The 25,210-nt window shown below is 38.5% G+C and overlaps 1 protein-coding gene across 1 annotated transcript; it reads right to left on the reverse strand.

Moving 5' to 3' along the window:
• Positions 1-1,378: 1,378 nt before the first annotated feature.
• On the reverse strand, positions 1,379-21,246 carry LOC114468627 (adhesion G protein-coupled receptor E2-like). The gene is made up of 23 exons (XM_028455634.1): positions 21,216-21,246; positions 20,285-20,323; positions 19,840-20,205; positions 19,597-19,728; positions 19,322-19,468; positions 18,005-18,130; positions 16,820-16,963; positions 11,008-11,154; positions 10,771-10,917; positions 10,626-10,663; positions 10,403-10,483; positions 10,119-10,148; positions 9,862-10,024; positions 9,659-9,772; positions 9,256-9,431; positions 8,976-9,173; positions 8,690-8,893; positions 8,312-8,553; positions 8,166-8,232; positions 6,281-6,372; positions 1,949-2,108; positions 1,810-1,875; positions 1,379-1,519 (listed from the first exon to the last, which is right to left on the reverse strand). The coding sequence occupies exons 1-23, from the start codon at positions 21,244-21,246 to the stop codon at positions 1,472-1,474; spliced, it is 2,958 nt and encodes a 985-aa protein (XP_028311435.1). The 3' UTR covers positions 1,379-1,471.
• Positions 21,247-25,210: the final 3,964 nt, after the last annotated feature.

Here is a 25,210-nt window from a genome sequence, read left to right on the forward strand (position 1 = left end):
TGAACTGAACTTTAAACCACTTCATGTAGAAAATGAACCTTCCCAAGACTGCCCCACACCCACTCACCCAGCCAGCAGCATCTCCTGGCCAGGAAGCCAGCCGAGTCAGTCGAGGTTGGTCCTCAGGCCCAGAGGCAGCCCAGGGAAGGCCCAGGACACCAAGGAGAAGGCAGCATGCAACCTCACCAGCAGCCAGAAGCAGCAGTTGAGTCACCAGTGAGGCCCACGCCCCTGTCACACCTGGACTTTCCTAACCACTGGGCAGTAGTGGCCTAGTGGTTAAGGATGCGGGCTTGTAAACAAAGGGTGACTGGTTTGAATCTTACCCGGGCCATCATGGTGGAATGTTAAGTCCCTTAACTCTAACTGCTCCCTGGGCACGACACTGTGGCTGCTCACTGTTCCTCATGAATGAGTGATGGGTCAAATGCAGAGAACACATTTTGTGTATGTATCTGTACATATATGATGAAAAGGCTTTTTTTTTTATTTTTTATTATGAGTTATTGTATGAAATTTAATAAAACATAGCTCGTCCACACAGCGGGCCACTGGAGAGAGTAAATGGTGTGAATGGGACAGCACACTGCTTACCATGTCAACCCCCACCCCTACAAGCACGAATGGGCACCAGCCACAACCCCAGCACTCCAAGGAGAAACCATTGCCATAGATCAATCCAGAGCAGCCCACCTTGTTGCCACAAGGAGCAAAAGCTGCGAAGCACACATCAATAACCACACCAGAACCGTCGCAGCCCAACAACATGACGGCGCCTGCAGATAGGTAGCACCTACCACCCTATTGAGGAAGAGAGCACCACCAACCGCCCAGGGGAGGCCACTCCGCCAGCCACAGACCAACCAACAAAGGTGGCCAAGCACCCCAGGTGGAGCCCCCCACATGCCTGCCTATGTAGTTTTATAATTTCTAAATCTTAGATGTTCTAATGAACAATACAACATTTGAGTGAGTGCGCATTGATTATTTTTGTTATTATGCGCTTGTACACTTGTAGATATAAATCATCTTATCTTCATCCAGAAAAGTGGCTCTTCAGGACTGGAATTAGAAACTTGATCAATCAATACAGGGTAGTCACAGTCAACTTCAACTTTAAGATCAGACATATTTAGTTGGTACAACAGTAAATGCTCAACAAAGTACATATAATAGTGTATGTTTTATGAGAAAGATCTTCAAGGTATTACAAATCATCAGTCATGTAATGACACCACTAGGGGCTAACATGTGAAACTAATGCTATGTACTGGCACAATACAAAATCAGCCAAAATTAAACATAGTATTTAGTTAAACTAAGAAAGTTCAATAAAACTGACAAATTATTTTTTCTAAATGTCAAATTACTAAAGATTGCTGTCCTTAAACACAGTCTTATTGAACGATGTGCACAGCAAATATGGCTTTCATGTCTCTCTCCTCTGCTTATAAAGGGATCCATCCTTCAACTATCCAGCAAACTTGTCGATGTCCTCAGAGACGGATTGTGCTTCCCTCTGTGAGAATAAACACATCAATATGTACATTATAAAAAAGTAATGAAATGTGCAAAACACTGTTTCTAAAAGTGTAAAGTGTAAATCTGTAAGGTTTCTTCGCTTTCAGTCTCATCATGCCCTCTGCTCTTTCACAGGCCTTGCTCTGCTCAATGGTTCTTAGTAGATTTTATGTGAATTCAAAACATCAAACTTACAAATTGGGAAAGAAGTCAAATCATCAACTTGGTTTGTAATTACGAGTGAGCTGCTTTTGAATGCAGTATATGAATTTCCTGATTTAAACTCACCACTGCCCCTTCCTCTATGTTTGTTCTGAAAGAACAGGTAAGCCATTTGATGTACTCCTCCCTCACCTGAAGAGAATATGGGAAGTTAAAGTTTTACACTCTCAACGTTGGACAATTGCTGACACCATGTGTGTTTTACCTCCTTGTTGAGCAGACAGTGGACAATGTAGAGAAAGGTGCCCTGCTGGGAGTTCAATACAATAAAAAGGACCTGAAAGAAAAGGTTTGTCTGGTACAGGCCCAGAACCCAGGTACAGCCAAGTATGACAAACTGGGCAACAATCTTGAAAATGATCACCCTGAAAAACATAAACAATGTTTTATTGGATTGTGAAAGCAGCAGTTTGTACATGTAAGTTAGAGGCCTAAAGTTGTTCACAAGGTATCGCTGGTGCGCTTTGTATTCCTTTAAAAATTCGGCTGTTTAAGTAGTTTGTCCATCACAGGGCACCATAGGCTGGGTTAATCTGAGTGCGGGCGCCATTTTGGTTTCATTGTTTGCTGTCACTTATAAGGTGAGCACAGTAAATTATTCTGTGGGTAAAATATAAATGTTCACACTTAAAACGGCCACACAGCCAATATCTTTAATGAACGTGTTCATATAATATGGTTACGTACTGACTGGTATGTGTGTTATACAGTTGTACTTGTGTTTTGTGTGGTAAGAATTCAACACCTTTTCAGTTAGTTTTAGCATTGTTGAAACAGGGTGTAAGTGTTAAAGCTGATATTTGGAGTTTCTGAGAAATCTATGTTTATGTATCATTCTTTTGAAATGCGAAAAAATACCTAATTCGTCTTTTACTATGGTCTACTGCCGGTGGTCATTCCCATACCTCAATGTATATTAGTCCTATAAACCCCTATACAAATAGAAAATTGCGCCGCGATTGCCCAGCCATTAGGCTTCGACTTCCTGTAGCGACGACTGTCAATCAAAGTGAATGCACGTACGTAAACTGTGCACAAAAACAAGGTCGCGCGTCACAACAGCAAACAGGTATCACTCTGAGCAGCAGTTTATTTCGGACCTGCTTTTCGAAGGTGGAGGGACCCACAGGAGCATTATATCAATGCAACCTTGTTATGTTCCGCGTGCACAAAAGTAGAGGTGTGGCTTCTGGTAGATTAGCAGAGGAAGTGGAGCTGTTTAGGGAGAGACATTGAGACGTTTGCTTTTGAATTTTCTCACTCTCTTTTCATCCTCCGGATATCAGCTTTAAGGATAACTTTTAATTTCAACAGTAGCTTTTCATGTAATTATTTCAGTGTATTTCTAAATTGTTACCAGAAGTTTGTTTATAACCTCATGAAGTCATAAGTGCCTTCTTAAGAAATTGTGCAGAACTTTATTTTTATTAATAGATTTATATTTTATTTATTTTTGTATGTAATCTATGTTAAGCGCAAGAATGTTCTTGCACTCATTTTTTATTTCATTGTTTGCTGCCAAAAGTAAATGTGGAGTTGTTCTATGAGCAGTGTGTGCCAAAATAAAAGATCCTGGTCCACGAAATCTGAACTCCTGTCTCTTCCTGCATCACACCCACCACAAAACTAACATCAAACACAACACAGAGTCTCAGGGTGTTTAGGGAGGGCCGCCATCAACGACTGGGTTACATACATCTTCAGTCAAATTATCAAAATAGTTTTGAAAATTTAAGACTAACTAAACCACAAAATCCCAGCGCTGAAAAAAAATGTATTTGGGCATGTAGTAGTGTTGTTGATTGACCCTAGTCCAACTCTTGACATTTTAGTCAAAGAGTTGCCATATTTGGATGTAAAAATGTAAGAATGATTGCCCTCTATGGGTTGAAAATCACCTATTAATATAAAATTTTGCTATCAGCTGAGAATGGCGGTTTGTGATGCCTCTCGGCCCCACCCCTCCCATAAAAAAATCACCTGTTGAACCTACAATCTGTAGAGTATAGGATGGATTGAGAGAATTGCTAATAAAGAAGTACAGTGAGTATTGAGTATGTAGTCAGCATAGCAAATTATGTTTTTTTGGAGGTTTTATAACATAGACTGGGGCCCTGTCCACACGTAGCAGGGTGTCTTGCAAAAAGGATATAATTTTCTCAGATTTGCCCCATCATCCACACGGAACCACACAGTTTTTTTCATGAAAAACGAAGGTTTATAAAAATGCCGGCTATGGGTTTGAGTGCGGACACTGATAACCGGCGTTTAAAGTTTCCAAACGTCATAGGGGCTGTGCTGGTGGCACTGGTGTGGGGTAGTGGCGCCCGGTTGGGGGTGCTTTGGCTTCTCGATCTTTTGGCTGACGGGGCTGCACCAGACAAGCCTCCTACATGGACCGGGTCTCAAACATTGTTAGGCAGGTGTCGATGTAACTTTTTTTTTAAACGGAGGAGGGTGGGTATACGTTTATAAGAATACCTCTTCATTTTAAAAGCACACAACAAATTTGTAGGACTGTGCTTCTAAATAACATCAACATGGGTCATATATGATGAACTGGGCCACAATCTTAAAAATGATCAGTCTGCAAATTAAAAATCAGAATGGTCATCAGTTCAGAAAAGAAATGCCATGTAAATCACTGTTACTTAATACAACATACTTTAGTCAACATTCCCTCCAAAGAGGTTTAAGCTGTGTGATTGTATATACACAAACTGACTGAGTGAATCACACCCTGCTTGTTATTATACTGATGTTCACTTTTAAAAAAGATGCAAATCCCTTTTTCAAGCAGTCTTCTCCTCCGTCACTCTCTCCAACATTTTGCATCCCTGCCTGAATTGCAAACAAATCATATAAATCCTTAAAGGGTATTTGTCATGTTGATGATAATTGCAAGAACACACCCTAAATAGTGCAATTAAAAGTTCTTGAGACTAGCCTGCAAAGATATAATAATATTATTTGTCGATAAATATCTACAATGTGATGTCATTTTCAAATATCACTTTACAACACAAATCAATTCACACTAGTTTAATAAGATCAAAGTAGTATCCAATAAGTATTTGATATAATACTTTAAAGGCCCTTAACATCAAATTCTCACAAAAATTGCACCCCCTGCTAATATGTGTCATTACACATATATGATGATAGCAAATGTAGTATTTAAACTAGCCTGCAAGTCTATAGTTATATTCATTATCTATGAAATGCAGTTAATCTATGAAAAAAACCTGTTTGTGTTTGAAATGTTTTGTCCTTACTTTGCTTTCTTTAGGACAAATTCTACAGAGCTGTAAGGTTATCAGAGCTATGCAGATAATATACAACTATATCTATCACTGAACCCAGATGACTATGGTCTCATAGAGGTGTTGCGTGACTGCTTAGAAAAATTAAACTGCTGGATGAGTGAAAACTTCCATCAAATAAATCATGACAAGATGGATGTAAATGTCTTTGGTAACAGAGAAAAAAGGATTGCTATCAGCAAGTATCTTGACTATCCATCTTTAAAAGCTAAATATTATGTCTAAAACCTTGGTGTTCTATTTGACTCAGAACTAACATTCAGCAGTCAGATGAAATCTAGGCAGTGGCTATCCGTACGGTTGCCATATCAATATACTAACATTCTATTCGTACGCAGCGCCCCTATTTGGCCAGTTTAGGTCACATGATAGGTCAGTCACTGGTCAGTTTAAGTCGCATGACTAAGACTAAACCTTACCCTCAGCCTAACCCTAACCCTAAAAATTGTTGCAATATTGGGTTATAACCTAAACCTAACCCTAAGATGCTACATACTTGTACTTCGGTAACTGTACCAATTGTCCGTACGGCAACCGTATCTTACCGTACGGTGACCAATCTTCTACCATCTAAAGAACATCTTCAGAGTGAAATGTTTCATGACTCAGGAGAAACTGGTCCATGCTTTTATCTCTAGCAGACTTGACTATTGTAACAGGAATCCCCCAAAAGAGCATCAAACAGCTACAGCTGGTTCAGAACGCTGCAGCTTGGGTTTTAACCAGAACAAAGAGGTCAGAGCACATTACTCCAGTTATAAAGGCTTTACACTGGCTCCCAGTCAGCCGCAGAATAAACTTTAAAGTTCAGCTGCTGGTGTATAAATGTGTGAATGGGTTTGGTCCAGAATACATCAGTGAGAAGTTAGTCAGGTATGAACCCAGCAGGTGCCTCAGACCTATGGACACAGGTCATATAGTGGAGCCCAGAGTTCACTCAAACATGATGACTTATATCCAAGTTAAAGGCTCTCTTTTTCTCTACTGCGTATGACTGAGAGAGAGAGATTTTTAATCACAGTGAAGTTTTTACTGCTGATTTTAATGTTCTTATCAAATGTTAATCTGTTCAATGTTTTCTGTTGCAATTTGAAAATGCACTATACAAATAAAGTTGCATTGCCTTTCTGGAACTCAGTGTGGCACGCATTTAAATAATCTTCACATCACCTTTGATTTAGGAGGACAACCAAACTACAGCTATACACACTAACCTTGTATCTTTAGATTGAGACACATTACTTCTCATGTTAGCCAAGGTGGGGCTTAGACTCCATAACGTGGCAAAGAACAAAAGGCAGTTGAGCTGATGAGTAAAAACAATCAACATCAATGCAAAGATCACAACTGACACTAAGATCCTGTTTACACAAGAGCGTTTTGCTTCTGCTTCCGTTTTTGTTTCCTAAAAGTTCCACATTCACACAACAACATTTTCAAAATGATCTCTGTTTACATGGGAGCGCTGGAAGCATAGAAAACTATAGTATAGTATAGTATAGTATAGTATACATGCCAGGCCAATAGGTGATGGCAGGGCCGGCCCGTCGCATAGGCAATCATGGGGGTACCAAATTGGTTGAGTGAATTATTATTATTATTATTGTAATTAATGAAACAACCAAAGCACTGATATTATTAGGATACTAAACTTGATAGTATTATTAATAACTACTTTTAAGGAAAATTAAAAAAAACAGTTTTACTCCCGCCCCCCCAATGGATTAACAGGTTGTCTGAGGCGTGACCAGTTGTTTACTGTTTACTGCTGTCGAAAGTGCCGTCATGTCTAAACAACCAAAGCTCAGGGAAGAAAAAAACGGAAAGAAGAGGAGGTAAAACATGGAAAAGCCAGAGGTAAGTCAGTGATTGACTATCATTGATTAAATACTTGTCGCGCATTATCAAACTAGCTAGCAGAGTGGCCATGCTAAGGCATGCTAGCAGCTAGCTCTAAACAGAAACAGGTAAAATACTAGCTGAACAAAAACATCGATTACATGGCAACAGCGGTCTATTAATTTATTACATTGTAGTTTAACGTCATTTTAGGAGAACTATGTATTATTATGTACATGTTAGGAGTTGCTTTTAATAAAACTGTGTTCTATATGTAAACTTGTGTTTTATTAGTATTCGGTGTGAATCTACTTCATAAATAATAAATAACTTTCATCTACTTTTATCTGCTTGGTGCTACATCTTAAATTTGTACAGCCTTTATTCTATTTATGAATATCTAAATATTAGTCCTAAATATCTAAATTAAAAAGAATATTTGATGTACCGACCCACCACTATATATCTATCTTTTATCTGTGTCTTAATTTTGTGCAATACCTTACTGCAATAATATTCATAATTTTTATTTTGAACCTGTTACTAAGGTATTTAAATTGGCTTTTATTTTTTTGTTTGTGTTTTTTTTTATGTGTATGTGAAACCCTTTTATCAAAATTAAATAAAATGTCAAAAAAGTAATTTTGCTCATGTTTTCTCCTTATGTCTGTGGGTATGGTGAAGACCACTATGCAAGTGTTAGAAATTATTCTGATAATAATAATATAACAATGTTGTAAATATCAATGATTTGGTATATAAAGAAAAAAGAAAAAAACGCCATATAAGGGGGAGCCAAAAGAAAATCACGCCTAGGGCGCCAAAGAGGCTAGGGCCAGCACTGGGTGGTGGTATGATTTTGTAAGGAACCATGTGCAGAGAATCTTTCGCCAAACACAAGCAACAGTGACCGTGTGCACTCTTTGGAATTAATACTGAACTTCTGTTGATTTTCTTTACCATCACTTGGCTCAGTGGAGACGTATTTCATGCCTTCACCAGATTCTGACAACAATCACAGAGCTGCACTCCTACTGAGAGCTATTTGACCAAACCGGGAGGAATCGGGCTTGATTTCTATTTTTTTAACACAGACTCCTGTTGGACTCGGGTCAGATGCTGTATGGTGGATGATGTGTTTCAATAAGCGCGAAATGACTCACAAATGCAACAAAACCTTTGCATTTACACTAGAAAACGTTCTCGTGTAAACAGGACCTAAATAGCACAACTATCACAGCTCAGACATTGCATACTTACTGCAAGGACAGCTATCACAGGCCCTGTTAAAGCCCAATTAAAGCTTTTTGTTTGTGATAGCCAACATCTGTTTTAAAGGACACAGGGTTAGCTACTGTATCAGTTTCTCTTACAGAAACTACTGTAACTCATTAAGTCCTACTTACGCTCCTGCCTCAGTGGGTCCATATCCATCAGAATACACCAGTGCAGAAACACCAACAACCACAAAAGGAACGCCGTAGCCAATCAGGTAGAGAAGTGGCCAAGGAAGGCCATCTTTTTGGATGACCTGGACCTTGGAGAGCCTTCGAACCAGAAGGTAGAGCTGCACCGCCTCCAGTAGCATCCACACAAAACTTGCAACAACTAAGAAATGGAGAATTCCTGCCATGACAGTGCAGGCCACCTGCAGAGAAACATAACCCATTCATTTCAAAGTGAATTCTAATTTCAGCAGGAAAAGTGCAGCTTTTGGTTTGGTCAGCAGTAATTAACCACTTGAAATTAATTAAAGTATGTGTAAAAGTAGTTTCTGGTTGCACCTCCTCTTCCAGGTATCGATCACTCCACAGTAGCAGTAGATGAGAGAGGCCTAAGTTAAGGCAGAGGTGAAGACGTGCTGTGTTGTTGATCTTTGGGTTCCAGCTACACAGAAGGAAGGTGAGGATAGCCAAAGCGAAGAAGAACAGGCCCACAGCCACACACACTCTGTTTAACCACTCCAAGAAGTTGCTTTGTGGGGGAGGCTAAAAAATAAAGACAAAAGTATTCAACGAGACTAAAACGAGAGGTGGGTAAGCTACAGACTTGGTTACACATCTGTAATACCTTTCCAATCTGCAGAATGAGGGCAAATGTAGACAGATGAGAGCAGCTGCAGACTGTAAAGTTTTCATTTGTGTGTGCAACCCAACATCCATCCACTGACCAGCGCATAGATGTGGTTTCACCTTCTTCTCCAGCTTCAACTTTTTCTGTTTTATTCTCCCAATACACACAAGTCATCAAACCTGATTCAGGCAATGCCTGGTACCGGTAATCCAGAAAAATACAGAAAATTACTGCGTTTTCAACCACAGCTCAAGCTATGTGTCACCTGGAGATGCACCTGTTTGTGATAAAGGGTGAAGTTGACAGGCTCGCTGAGGTTTGTGTGGTTCATGGAGGGGATTATAGCAGTGATAACATCTGAGTACATCTCAGTTTTGTTCTTTGTCTCAAAGTATTGATGACTGAGGAGAGTTTCCATCCCATTTAATGTCATGAAGGCCACAGCTGCAGAACCTAAGAGTGGCCACATGGTGATAGTAAGACAGCATTTTAGACCAACATTCCATGTCATATGCATGTGATGATAATTGAAATTTCCTTAGGTCCAAGTTTGATATTAAAAAAAGGTCCTTCTTATTTAAATTTTTTCATGTCATGCTATGAAAAAAGACTACTGCAAGTGAAGGCAAAATTACAAAATGGTTTGTTTCCTAATCTAAAAAGAAAACTTTGTTTTTTACCATTGTTGTTTTTGGTGAAAGGCTCCAAGTTGATTTCCATTTTATTTTCTTTAGATGTAAGGGAGGAGCTTCCTGCACTTGTGTTTCCAGGTCTTACAATTCTAAGAGTTAAATCTAACACACAAAGATATGACAGTTTAAACAGCCTTATTATATATTCCATCGAGACAGCAGCCATCAAAGTTAAAGTAAGAAAAACATACCGACTGTTGGGCTGCTGAAATTTGTCATAGTTTGGTTTAGACCTGGTTGTTCCATCGCAGAGATTAACTGATCGGTGAGGCTAAGGATCACAGTACCGGTTTCAGCATTTCCAATACTACTAACTTTGGTTAAACCAGCCCGTGGTCCAACACCTGAAACTTCCTGTATTAGATAAGATTCAGATGGAAGATTATGCATCGACATGAAAAGTCCAAGTTATTTTAATGCGACAAAGTATTTTAAGGATGGTGTTTACCATTGATGCTGAGAAACAATTTGCCACAGTCTGTGCAGAAAAAAGACAAAAGAGGACAATTATGCAAATGTATTAAGATGTCCAAAACCAGGCCTGTTAAAAAAAGATGTTTACGACTAACTCCTAGCAGCTGTGGTCTTTTACTATTTCCATTTCATTTTTCTCAGTCGTGTAAAAGAGATGTTTCATCTGAAATGCTCGAATACAATTTCAAGCTCAAATTTCAGTTGATAGCAATTTTCTTTGTTAAAAGTATTTTTCTGTTTGTCATTTTGTATATTGACCGCTGCTGGTATGATGACTCCCACGTTGTCGTCTAGTTGCTCATTCATGTTGTAAAGAAACTGTCGCTCTCTTGTTTGCCCCTACAGGAAAGAAACATGTTTTCAATTGGTCAGAGAAGGAAAGTGTGGTGTCTAATGTTCCATAGTTTCAAACTGATCTTTAGAAAGGTTGTGGCTAATTGAGAACCATATTTAAAAATGGCAAATGTTTCTTAATTTTTACCTCTGGGGGGTGTATCTCATCAAGAACATCCTGAAGTGCTGTTGGTTTTTCAGGGATATAAAAATACATGTTAGATGTCATTGAACATGTGATAATATCACACTGCTTGATGAAAAAATGAAATGTAAATTCATTTCCTTAACACCTCTACAAAACGTGACCCCGACTGTCCAAATAATCCCAGTTGAAGGGTAGAAGCCATCAGAGCAGGAACAGTAAAATGCTCCTGCTGAGTTAATGCACACCGTTAAAACACCACAGATACCAGAAGTCTCGCTACACTCGTCAATATCTGTAAAAGAAGAATAAATGGATTTAAACGTAATAAAACCATATACATCAATGTTGAAGGACTGATTGATAGTGAGTGATGTGCACACACCTGTGCATGGATTATCAGAACTGGCTATAATGTCTGGGTTGTTCAGCCGATACCCTGAATGGCAGGTGCAGATGTGTGATCCAAATGCATTGGCGCATTTTGATTCAGGGCCACAGATAGAGACATATTTGATGCATTCATCAACATCTACAACAGACAGAACACTCACATTAGACATGCAAATCCCTTAATTGACTTCCATACCAGATTGTTCAGGGGCCAGGTAAATTCTGCTATTGCTGCTGTTTAGTAAAAGGGTACCGAGGGAAATTGGACTTCTTTTGGTCGAAGAAGGAAGGGAAAAAGGCATGCCCATGAGCAGAGTGTAAAGAGGAAGAGTCTAGGACTGAGAGTAGGGACTTTCAATGTTAGGACTATTGGCACATTCACACCAAACGGGTCCAAAGCTTCAAAAGCGGCAGGTGTACATTCACAATATATGGTGGACGCGCTTCTAGGGAGTGTCGGAGGTCCTGCTGCGCATCTCAAGCCTCCTGTGCGCCGCATTTTGAAGCTTTTTGCACGGCGGACACTTTTAACGTGTTCAATGTTGTTAGTGGTTATGCCCCACAGGTAGGATGTGACCTAGTAGAGATGGATACATTTCGGAGTTAAATGAAGTGATTAGTGCTGTCGATAGATTAGAAAATATTGTGTGATTAATTAATTATGCTTTGTGATTAATTAATCTAAATAATCTGTTTTTAATCTCACCAAAAATGCTAAGAAAAACCCTCAACTTGAGGTATTTTCATTTAAACTACATCATTGTGGCGGATCGAAAGATTGATATATAACAAAGTGGCTTTATAAATTATATGTAATGTTTTTAACAGACTTGAACCATTTCCATTCCTCTGTATGTGAGACTAAGACCCAAGGGCTGCTGACACCTTTAGTTTAGACCATCAGGGGAATATTGATGTGTACCTTTGTCAATCTCCAAATAATAGAAAATAGAAATGAAATAAAACATCAGGTCCGTATGTAGTGCTATAACATACATCATAAACAGTAAGAAGTTAGAACAATTTTCTGAGCAATACAAGTAATGAACACCGAACTTGTTGCTTTTTTTCTCCTTCAGATAATATAAAACAAATAAAACAGGCCCATCAATCACAGTTCAGTAAATTAGCACATCAAAAATAACATTGTTCATCCGAAAATAATGTACTGTAATAACATCAAGCAATCAGTTCTATAGTAGTAGCCCCGCCCACATCCACTACAATCATTTATCCTCTGACTTTATTAGTTTGTCACTCATGGATTTATTCATTTTGTCTCTGAACCCTGTCATCTTGTCCATTGTGGATTGTATGGGCCACACTGTCTGCTCGGTCTAGTGTACCGTCCGAAGGCTACATAGTCAGCATCGAGGTGGAAAAGCTCCGCTGGAGGCTAGAAGACCCCCGGTTATCCGCAAACTCTTTCTTGCACAATTTTGCACACAACTGGGATATAGTTTTCCATCCGGTGTGTGTTCTTAACTAAAATGAATGCATTCAAAGACTCCTCAGCTTCTACCGTTGTAGCCGGTGCATCAGTATTATGGGTATACCGAGAGCGCGTGCAACAGAAATATTCAAAAGTAAGGAGAAAAAATGCACTGTACAAAACATTACAAATATAAAAGAAAAGCAATATTCTAAGTCAAATACAGTTAGTTATAGGGCACTGGCAAGCAAGAAATCATGTTAAACTATCAATGTGAAGACTGTTGTTTTGATTTTAGCCATTTTTTGAGTCCATCGTTAAAAGCATTGTCACTAGTTTCTCATTTTAGATGCGTGGGTAGAGAGTTTTGCTCCTTTGACAGAGAGAGCAGACTGACTAAAATATGTCCTGCATCTTGGGATAAGGCATTCCTCACTGGTGGAGGCTCGTAAAGCTTGTAAAAGTAATTGAATGATAAAGTTCACTTTTAATTTGAAATGTCTTTGGTGATAAACAATGTAACAGGTTGATTTGATCAGATTATTGATCAGATTATTGCAGTGTGACTGAGGATCGGCCGCATTCTGTCCGAGTCACTGACGGGGAGAATAAAGCAAAGCCAGAAACAGCGCTGCTGCGTGGCTTTCTGGACTTGAGCGCATGAGAGAATAAATCCCGAAAGGTTTAGGGGTATCAAAACGTGTGCAAACGTTACTAGAGGTACAAACCCCAGACTACGCATCTTTTGCGAATCATATTGCGCCTTCAATCCATTTAGCGAGTTTCCTTCTGATGAATATGTAAAGTAGGCAGATCTTACAAGGGGAGCAAAAAAATGGGAGGAGGAAATGCAAATAAATTAATGCAGTGGGCGCAATGCAATTCATCACACCAGGAACTGTTTGCTATGACTGTTTTATGCGTCGAAAATAGTACGACCCACAGGCAGGTGCAAACTCACACACAGAGATCATATCCGCAGTGAATGTTGACACAAAGCACAACAGAGATGGACAAAATGCTCCAGTTAACCTTTCTGGTATAAGAAAATGATTTAAATAAAACAGTAGTCAATATTAACAGCCACTGAATAAAAATGCAGAGTAAAGTCAAGTGTGTTTGAGTGAGAGAAAAAGCTGGACACTTGAGGCGGCGAGTGTGGAGTCTGGTGTGTGTGTGTGTGTGTGACACGCTGTGGTGCAGAGAGGATGCTGTGCGCGGAGCTGCATGGATGTTGCTCCGGACGCACCGCTCCAGTGAGGTCCTGTGTCTTTCTCTCCATGTTTTGACCGTAAAACTCTCGTGTCGCGTTGATGGCAGGAGCATCAGGCCAGAATCAGCTGATCAGATGCGTAATTTATGCAGTGATGATGGCACAATGTTCACAAATGTGTGCGTGACAAGCGCTACTCTGCAGCTCAGACCTGCTGGATGATGGTCAGTGGATCATCTTCAAATGGTGCTGATCGACTGATTGACAGACTGTGTTGCTGTATTAACTCAGATAAAAGGCGTCAACAGATTAATAGAACGGTTTCTGTTCAAATCTGCCTGTTTTTCATGGACTGATCAGAGCTAAGTTACAGGACCTGATGGAACAGCCACATTAAATTAGGGGGAAAAAAGTATTACGTTTTTAAGTTGTTAAAAACATTTATTTATTATTTATGATTAAATGTTTGTGCAGCAGACAGAGAAGTCCACCCACCTCCAATTGAACTTCTTCAAATGTCATTTTGTGCTTCTGTGCACTCACCTCTCCACTATGAACAAGCAAAATGTTAATTTAAATTAAATAGGGCGGTCTCCACCACTTCTGCATGTGCACTAATTATTGCACCTTAGTGTGGTAGGGGAAGCTTGTGACCATGATCTGAGCAATAAGAGAGATGAGAAAAAATCATTGCATGCCTGTCCAGCAAAACTGCTTGATGGGACAGCTGATAAAACGAAAGCAGTTCAGATTTAGTCTGAATTGAATGTCAACAATGATTTCATTCCTAATCTTGACCTCAAATAGTATGAATGAAGTGTGTGAGTGAGTGTTGGTGGTGGTCGGAGGGGCCGATGGCGCACTATGGCAGCCTCGCTTCTGTCAGTCTGCCCCAGGGCAGCTGTGGCTACAATAGTAATTTACCACCACTAAGTGTGGAGTGAAAGAATAATGCCTTAATTCTGTAAAGCGACTTTGAGTGTCTATGATAAAGCGCTATATAAAACTGATGCATTATTATTATAAATACATCATGTGTGAGCCTTTTACTCAAAGACTAGCACACATAGTTTTTTATTTATTTATTTATTTTTTTTATACACTTAGCGCTAGGTGGGAAAACTTAAGCCATTTAGAGACGTTCGGCAAAGCCTGTGTCAACTGTGTTTTAGTTGACACAAAGATGAGTGTGCCATTAGCATACATCTGGCACTCTACATCTGGACAGCACATTGGCAAGTCGTTAATGTACATTGTAAATAACAATGAACCAAGAACAGACTCCCATGTTATTTGCCTTAATGTGGGACTTCACTCCGTTGACCTTGACACATGACTGTCTCTCCACCAGGTACCATCTAAACCACTTCCGAGCAGCATTTGACATTTTGAATTGATTTGATTTATTAGGTAAGATACCGTGGTTAACAGTGTCAAAGGCCTTTTTTAGATTAAAAAAAGTACACTGACCCTACAACATTTCCTTTGCCTAGAGAGGTTTTGATCTTCTCAAGCAGATAGCAGTTTGCCATTTCTGTGGAATATTTTTGTCTATATCAAAAATGCTGTGGATAAAGCAGTTGATTAGACTCTAAGTGTTGCATTAATTATTCAGCTATCTTTTCTAGAATTTTTGAGATTAAATGGAGGATGGAGATGGGCCTGTAATTACTTGCTAGGGCTTTGTATCCGGATTTGTAAACTGAAGAGTGCTCAGTGTCTCATCTGGAAGGAAAGTAGATTAAAAGACTTGGTTGTAAAATGAGGAAGTGCAGGAGTGAATACAGAGAAAAGGGTTAGCTAAGAGGAAATTGGATACTAAGAGGACTGAAGAGAGTAGAGAGGAATGCTGGGTGACGCAGTATAAGGTGAAAGGAGACGTGGCAAAGGCCAAACAAAGGACGCACAATGACTTGTATTCTAGTTTGGATAGAAAGGAGGGAGTGACTGATTTATACAGGTTGGCGAGGAAGAGAGATAGAGATGGGAAGGACATCCCGCGGTGATAAAGGATAGAGCTGGAAATGTGTTGACAGGGCCAGAAGTGTGTTCGGAATATTAAAAAAAGGATTTTGAAGAGCTGATGAATAAGGAAAATAATAAAGAATGAAGAGTAGAATAGGTGACAGTTGTGGAGCAGGAAGTAACACAGTTTAGTAAGGCTGAAATGAGGCAGGCATTGAAGAGGATGAAGAGTGGTAAATGGACTTGATTTTATACAGCGCTTTATTCCCACATTGAAGTAATCTCAAAGCGCTTTATCAGCTCATTCACCCATTCACACATTAATGGCCCTAAACTGCAATGCAAGGCACTGGTCGACCACTGGGAGGAACTTAGGGCTCAGTGTCTTGCCCAAAGACACATAGACAGGTATAGGCTGAGATCTAACCCCCAACCTCTCGATCCAAAGACAACCCCTCTACCACCTGATATACCTGTGGAAGTATGGACGGGTCTAAGAGAGGTGGCAGTAGGGTTGTCAACAAGGTTGTTTAACGAGATCTTAGACAGTGAGAGGATCCCTGAGGAATGGTGATGTGTGCTGGTGCCCTTTTATTGGAACAAGGCAGATGAGGCTAGTTGTGGCTACTATACCAAAATAACGTTGATGATTCAATGAAGTTATGGGACACCGTAGTGGAAGCTCTACTAAAGGAGGGAGTGAGCACTAGTGAGCGGCTGTATGGTTTCATTTACAGAAAGAGTACTACGGATATGGCGTTTGCTTTGAGGATGTTGACAGAGAAGTTCAAAGAGAGCTGCTTTGTGTTTTTAGGTCTTGAGATAGTTTATGGCAGGGTGCCTAGAGAACAGCTGTGGTATTGTATGACAGTCTGGGGACACCAGCTTCAATTTGAAAAAAAAAAAACTGGATTAATTTTCTTTGCTTGTAAATTGTCTAAGGTATTTCCTGTCAGCCGGGAGTCTTTTACTTATTTATCTGCACTCACAATGGGAGTTGACGTTCTTAGTGGCAATGGGGGTAATCCTTAATAAAATGAGAGGATTTTTTGGGCCTTTTAGAAATGTCCTATAAAGCATATCCATTAAATTGTATTACAAGTTTTTTGATAATGGAAAATCCAAATCCTGTGAGTAAAATGTAGAATGAGATTTGGACCCTCTGAGATACTGGTAGTGTCTCAGAATGATTACCAACACAGATGTTTTCCTCATTTGGGGGCTGGTCCGGCTCTGTTGGCTCATATCCAGGTTGACAATTGCAGATGTGAGATCCAATTGTGTTGCTGCAGTCAGAATGAGGGCCACATACGATAGAGTTTAAACACTCATCAACATCTGTGAGGAGAGAAAAAATCAGAATCAAAAGGTAAACAAGTTAGTTTTGAAATGAAAAATTTACCAACAAATATTAAGGTTAAGCATCAGGCAAGTCAGTTTTCTGATGTGTTGCAAGAAAGTGGAATTAAATTGTTTTGCACTGCATGCATTCTTGCATTTATCTATTATTTCACTCATCTTTTGCCCAATAATCTCTCCATTAAAAAAATGTGATGGCTATTATCATCTTGTTAAATTGTTGTGAATTGAAGCCCTCTTCTGGATCTGTTATTTTGCAAATTGACATACAAAGCTTTAGAATGTCAAAACTTTTGCCACAACTTTTTTAAAAACTTGACATAAAATCGGGCATTTTAGGCTGCAACAACCACTCAATGTGCCTTCAAAAATCTTCAAAACGAATACATTAATCAAGTTTAGAGTGAAGTTCCAGCTTCATAACAATGATTATAAAATAGAGTGGTGGCCTAGTGTTTAAGGGCCCTAGGCTTGTATCGGAGGGTTGCCCTTTCAAGCCTCACCTGGGCCATCACTGTGGGATGTTGAACAAGTCCCTTAACCCCGAACTGCTCCCCAGGCACCACAAAAATGGCTGCCCACTGCTCCTCAGGGATGGGTTAAATGTAGAGGACAAATTCCATGTATGCACTAACATTACATGGCCAATTAAAGGCAAAAGCCCCAATTTGATCTTAATAATAATAATACATTTTATTTATAAGGCGCCTTTTAAGGTGTCCAAGGTCACCGTAGAGAAAATAGGTTAAAAACAGTATAAAAAAAAATACATAGACAAAATAAAGTGGACACTAATGGAAGTTTATCTGATTATCTACCCACTTGTACAAGGAAATAGAGTAATTTTCCTTTACAATTAACTACATGCAAGACAAAATGCTCCATAGGCATTGATCTCATTTTTTTCACAATATTATTTTTGTCAATCTTTCCATTTTTTCCCCACTAAACTAAAATAATAATTGATGAAAAACTGAGCTCCTTTGAGCCATGGTTCTTTCTCAGATAGTTGAAACAGACCTTGGCAAACAGGAGTTGCATCGGGTACAATATGGAAGCCTGTATTGCATGTACATGTGTAGCTTCCTACGTTGTTGGCACATGATCCACCATCACCACAGATGTCCTCAAGACACTCATCGATATCTAGAAGAAGAAAAGACTGATTAACTGCTTTCCCCTCAGTATGAACAGTTATATAATTTTGTAACTCTGTGTACCCTTTGGTTATTACATTTTAAAACCAAATCAAAACAACAAATAAACAGTGTTATTTTGTTTTACTGACTTTAAACCAAAACAGAAATACAGAAAAATCTAAAACCAGACAAGCCGCATTTTTCTGTTTTAACATTATACATGCTTGTGTGATATTTGGATATTTAAGAGAAACTAGGACAAGGGCTTCATGTTTTAAGCACACCACACAGAGTGGACCCACAGACGGGGGCGACTTTTACTCCTGGACAAAAAAGGAGCAATGCATAAGTCACAGTACTGATGAACTGGTTAATTGAAGCGTTATTATTACAGGAATAAATCAGAGCAAAAAAAAATGTTACGAAAAACATGCACATGATATGTGATTAAAGGCCATGTAATGAATCTACTGGTGCTCCTTGTTTCTTCCAACACAACTTCCGTGTGTGTTGACAGCTGCTGTTAGTGACGAGCGGTATTATAACGTGCAAAATAAATATTTTTTACTGCCCTCAAAAAAGCTGTAATTGTTTTTTCAAAAGTGTCAAATGTGTCAAAGAAGTTCTAACATCTATTGTTCCTCACACCAGCCTCACAATCAATAGTCAGTCACCAGTTTATATGGATGCTATTTGGACCGTAACACTGTTCAGTAAAGTTGTCGCGATATTCACAGATTCCTTAACAAGATGTCATCAACACACAAATTATGCCTCTTTGTCATCGGTGTGGGGTGGACAACATACTACAAGATAACAAACGCAGCAGGGTAACAATCATCTTCCGTCTTCTAAGTGGTGCTCTCGTACATAGCTTCCCTTAAATATCCAAATATCACACAAACAGAACAAGATTAATGATAAAACAGAACGATGCTTGTCTGTTTTTTTTTTTATTTTTCTGCATTTATGTTTTGGTTTTAAGTCAGCAAAACAAAATAACCACACTGTTTATTTGATGATTTGGTTTTAAAATGAAATAACCAAAGAACGAAGGGTACACAGATTTTTGTATCATCATTTCAGGCGGAAATTATCTTCATTTAATTAAATAAACAAATGAAATAAAGCTCAAATAATTTCAGTCTGCAATGATACCATATATATTCTGATATAAAAATAAAAAAACAAGTGGTACCTGTACATGGGTTGGAGTTTCCAGGTGGTGTTAAAGCATCAGTTCCATGGTATCCAGCCAGGCATGTACAGATGTACGACCCAATTGCATTGTCACATTCTGAGTCTGGGCCACATATGCCTGCAGTTTTCTTACACTCATCTATGTCTGACAATGAATGATAAAGACTTTTTTCATAACTGTTACATTTTGATGTTGGAGTGTTAATAATCATGTGTTACTGTTACATCCTATACATCACGGTGAGGATTACAAAAAACTGTAAAGGCACTCACCAACGCATCCATATGAGTCTGGTGTAGGAAGGATTTCTGGGATGGTCTCGTATCCAGTCACACAAACACAGCCTCCCTCACTTGTACACTCAGCAAGCGGTCCACAGGAGGTTGTAGAGCATAGACTGTGATCTTAACAAAATTAACAAACACAGACAAAGGCAGTTAATAGTAAAGCTTCTTTCTCTGAGTTAGATTGATCTCCATGAAATTGAAAGGGAACCGTAGAGAAGTGTTTCTTACAGGTTAGGTAACCAGAGCTGGAAACTTTATGATTATCCGGTTTGTATATGTAAAATGCTCCAGGACAGAGAACCACTTTCATCTTATTGCCATATGTGCGGCATGTTACATAAGAAACATATGCATATCCCACTGCTGCTGTTATTGACTCATTAATCGGATATGCAAATGCAAAATGAATGTTGCGGCTGTAGCCACCATGACCTGAAAGACATTGTGTGACAATCCTGTCTCCTCCAATCCCTGTGAAGCGCCACCACTTCCCAAGAAGATGACCATCATCCTTTGGAAAACCAGGAAATGATGTTGACGTAAATTCTCTGTTGCGCCATGGTTCAGTGATGTTTGTGTAATCATCACACGAGCCTGCCAACAACAGCAAATCTAAGTGTTGAATCAAAATAGTGATAAAACAAACTTTGATATTTTTGTTTAGTTCCCTTACCAGGAGGGTAGACAGAGTGACCAAAGTTGAAGAGAAAACCTATTACAAAAAAAAATATTGGTTTTCAAATTACTAGCACTCCAAAAACAAAAACAATATTAAAAAGTATTGGACAGGGGGTGTCAAATCAGGTTTAAATGGAGTTAGCTAAAACGTTCTGTAGGGGACCTTTGAAAAAATGAACAAGCTGAACTGAAGCAGAAATTTTATAGCCTTTTATACCAAGTAAACATTTTTTATTTATTTTATAATTAATAATTTAATGTCAATGTCAGTTTTCCTTTCTAAAGGAAAATGTACAGTATCAACAATATTGTGAGCCTTAATTAATACCTTAGTTTTAATACAAAGATCAGATAAAATGAACAAAAATGTACAGCACTCCATCAGAGATTTTTGGACATTTATTATATGGTGTTTTTACCTTGCAATTGTTGTGTACTCTTTCATTTTAATAACTGTGGACCAGATTTGTCTCAGAGTCAATGAGTTTGTCACATCTGCTTTAAGTAAAAATAACAAAATAAAAAAAAAAAAATTGCAATAGTGCTTTGATAAGGAAATCCCAGCTGAAATTCATGTTAAAAAAATTATATTTTGATCCAGAAAGTTTAAATTAGGAGTGACGTCTTAACTGCTTGAATTATTTATTGATTTAGGTAGTTTTTAATACCTTTGGACCATGTATTCATTGCTTATAGTACAGTCCTGATATAACATTAGTGCTAAAAATCATATTTATCTGCTTTGCAACTCCAGAAAAATCAGTTTAAATAACTTTAGGCCTCACTGTAGACTTAAATTTCATCAAGTTCTTAAAATAACTTTGTTAAACTAAAATATCTGTGAAATTAAGTTGTACTTCAACATTGTGACAAAGTTCACTCCAAATGTTCATTCTATTAAATATCGATAGTTATCAAACACTCACCGAGCAGGAGTAAAGAGATGATGATGTTCATCATGACAGGCCCCCAGTATTATGATATTGCTCATCAGGTGTGTATGAGTTAATACTGTCTTCAATGCAATGCAAAACAATGCAAATAGGTCAGATATTGTTTTTTGTCTCACGTGAAGAAGGACTCACAGGTGAACATAACCCATACTGCAACTTTTGATAAATCTGAGGTGAAGATGACTGATTAAATGTGCACCTCTTGTGGCCACTGATTTGTGTTTAAAATGCCCGATAGAGGATCAGCAAACGCAAACATCATTGGAACACATCTATACAAAACAATTGCCAGATGATGACACTTAATATGGTCGAGTCTGAGAAATGTAAGGGTTTGGGATTTGGTTCTTATAGCCTGAGCCTGAGCAACTGGCAAGGGAAACTGCAACTTATTTTGTAAGAGATTGTGTGATTCCTGGATCCAATGGGTTAGGACACGATGCCAAGAATGGACCCTTTACTAGACTAGTATTATAGTACTATATCATAATACAGAGTAAGGGAGACTGTAGTTAAAAGATGACCCTTCTTCTGATACCAAAGAATTCAATAATTTTTCTATTGACAGTGAATGTGTTCTCTCCGAGCCAAACCCTCATCAATGGGATACTTACAGTATGTGTTGAATGACTTTTGCTAATATAAATAATTAAATGCGACATTTTAATTTGTATTCATTTATTTAGGATAATTTGTTCAATTTGAACCAGACAACATAGGCAGCGAGGCCAACAACATTGGGTCAAGAATGAACCCCTGTCTGATCCCACATTAAAGGGGACGTATCATGTGTAATCCACTTTTTTAGCCCTTAAATGCATTTTTTTCTGTATTTGAAGTCTTTAGTTGAAAAGTTGAAAATAGTCTCTTCAGGTGATGCGTTGATATCTTTATATTATGTTTTGGTCATATTCTTCTGTTTTGATTTTTCCGTCCTTTATTAAATTTTTTGGAGTATTATGTCACAGTATTTGCAGCAAAACTGCCATTTTAGGACATCGACTTACGGCCGAACACTTAAAACAATCCGTCATTTTTATTTCTCGCTGCGATTTTGTAGTCCAAGCTCAAGGATGTCAAAGGTACGAGAGGATGAGTCAAAATGTTTGGTTGTTGGGTGTAGTAACCCACACTCTTCATTACACCGTCTGCCAGCATCAGAACCTCTTCAAAGTACCTGGTTGAGTATTATTTTTCACGACAATGTACCCACTTGAGGAGCAAAGACCTGACCACAGGTACTACAGTGACCCCAAAATACCCCCTTTTAACACAGGGGAGGATATTGAAAACTATCTCCTGCGTTTTGAACGCATCGCCAAAACCTGGAACTGGCCAGAGAGTGAGTGGGCGTGCCGGCTTGTTCCGCTTCTGTCGGGGAAGGCATTGGAGGCCTACACGGCGATGGATGAAGAGCGGGCTCACTGCTACAGAGACTTGAAGGCAGCATTGCTGGTGAAGTCAGCGACCTTACCGGGTTCCACAGCAGCTGGTCAGGAGACTAAAGCAGGAGGTGGAGGAGATGCCTCAACTTGGTTCAACAAAAGACACAACGTGAAGGTGAAACAAGAGCTCAAACCAGGACAAAGTGTCTGGGTGAAGAACACAAAAGAAAACACATACAGTGAGGGGTCCGAATCAAGCACAAGATCCTACCACATGGACCTGCCTTCAGGAACTCTGAGGAGGAACAAATCTCACATTAAGGTTATTCCAGAGACTCCCACAATGACTTCATCGGGTCAGGTCATAAGACCACCTAATACAGTAGAATGAACCTGTAGGTAGAAAGCTGTGGTTTGTTTTCCAGGGCAGAATAAACCCTGCACAGTTTCGGGGACACATAGTCTACCCTGACCTCTAGATAAGTTTTGAGTTTGATTTTTGAACATTTATAATCTGTTAGTATGGATGCGTAGCTTTTTTTAAAAAAAAAAAAAAAAAAGAAGAGGAAGATGAGGAAAAAGGAGCAAAGATGATTGATGGAATGTGGAATATTCAAGTTTCATGTTCCTTATGCATGTGCAATGTTAGTTATGATGGTGTTTTTGAAAGAAGCAAAACAGAAAAGGTTTTGAGTGGAATTTTTGTAAATTCAAACTGTCAAACTTACAAATTCAGAAAGAAATCAATTCACCTACTTGGTTTTTTAGTCACTTGTTCACAGCGTTTTTATTTAACTTCACCTAAAGATTTCAATTTCCTGATTTAAACTCTCCTGTATAGGTTCCTCTCTGGTAGTATTTCCAGAATAGGTGAGCCATTTGATGTACTCCTCCCTCACCTGAAGAGAAAATGAGAAAGTAAAGTTTTACTCTGTCATTGTTGGAGAATTGCTGACACCATGTGTGTTTTACCTCCTTGTTGAGCAGACAGTGGACAATATAGAGAAAGGTGCCCTGCTGGGAGTTCAATACAATAAAAAGGACCTGAAAGAAAAGGCTTGTATGGTACAGGCTCAGAACCCAGGTACAGCCCAGAATGATGAACTGGGGCACGATATTAAAAATTGTCAGTCTGCAAATGAAATATCAGAATTGTCTTCATATTGCTACATCAGTTCAGAAAAGAAACTCCAAGTAAAGCACTCATTCTGTTAATACAATATACTTTTGTCAATATTCTCTCCAAAGAGGTTTAAGCTGCACTGTGTGATTGTAAATACACAAATTGACTGAGTGAATCAGACACCCTGCTTGTTATTATACTGATCTACACTTTTAAAGAAGATGCAAAATCTCCTTTTCAAACAGTCTTCTCCTCCGTCACTACTCTCTCCAACTGAGGGACACATTTTGCATCCCTGCCTGAAGTGCAAACAAATCATTTAAACCCTTCACCATTTTACAAATATCACTTTACCACACAAATCCATTCACACTAGTTGAATAAGATTAAAGTAGTATCCAATAAGTATTTGACATAATACTTTAAAGGCCCTTAACATCAAATTGTCACAAAAAATTGCACCCCCTGCTAATATGTGTCATTACACATGTACATATGTGTTATGATGTCATAAATTATAAGGTTTATGGCTTATCCTGCAATGACATGATAATATTTATTACTTACACATTTCTATGATGTGATTTTTTTTTTGTTGAGAATTTGTTTTTTTCTTTTGCGGAGATCAAATTGAGATGCAGTTCGTCTCAACATGTCACAATCTGTTTGTGTTTTAATGTTTATGTTTGAGTGAATCAGACAACCTGCTTGTTATTGTACTTATAAAGAAGATGCAAATCCCTTTTTCAAGCAGTCACTACTCTCTCCAACTGAGTGACACATTTTGCATCACTGCCTGAAGTGCAAACAAATCACATAATAAACCCTTAAAGGGTATTTGTCATGTTGATGATAATTGCAAGAACACACCCTAAATAGTGCAATTAAAAGGTCTTGAGATGAGCCTGCAAGGGTATAATAATATTAGGTGTATATTAATGTCTACAATTTAAATTTTTAATTTCTTTATTTAAGTAGGGACAATACATATTAATGAACATTCAAAAAAAAATGTAAATATACCAGATAGTAGCCAACTGCTAATTTCCATCTGTTGTCCCTAGACAGGCTGATGTAATAAAATGTTACACTTAACACACAAAATATATAAAAAGATTACATACAAGACAAAAAAACATAGGGATCATAAAATACAGTAACATCTCATATAAATGGAACACTGGGACCAGAACAACTACACTCAAGAGAAAAGACAGGATGCTGTAGGGCCAAGAAATGTACAGGGGAAAGAAAACCAGTTCACTTCCACATAGTCAGGGTTGGTCAATTACAGGAGTGCAACAATAAATTTACATTATCATAATAATTTATTTAAAGTGCCACTGTGCATTGCAAATAGCCCTGAATTGCCTTTTAATAAAAAAAAATTAAAAATTAAATAAATAATAATAATAAAAATATATATATTTAAAGTGTTGTAGTGCATTGCACATAGCCCT

Source organism: Gouania willdenowi, chromosome 8, assembly GCF_900634775.1.
Source record: "Gouania willdenowi chromosome 8, fGouWil2.1, whole genome shotgun sequence".
Taxonomy (NCBI): Eukaryota; Metazoa; Chordata; class Actinopteri; order Blenniiformes; family Gobiesocidae; genus Gouania; species Gouania willdenowi.

Excerpts from the sequence above, each read along its gene's own strand:
- LOC114468627 (XM_028455634.1), bottom strand. The coding sequence starts at position 21,246 with ATGAACATCATCATCTCTTTACTCCTGCTCG. Across the intron at positions 20,206-20,284 it reads TCACTCTGTCTACCCTCCTG|GCTCGTGTGATGATTACACA; the intron begins GTAAGGGAACTA and ends TGTTGTTGGCAG. Across the intron at positions 2,109-6,280 it reads TCTCAATCTAAAGATACAAG|GGTGATCATTTTCAAGATTG; the intron begins GTTAGTGTGTAT and ends TATGTTTTTCAG.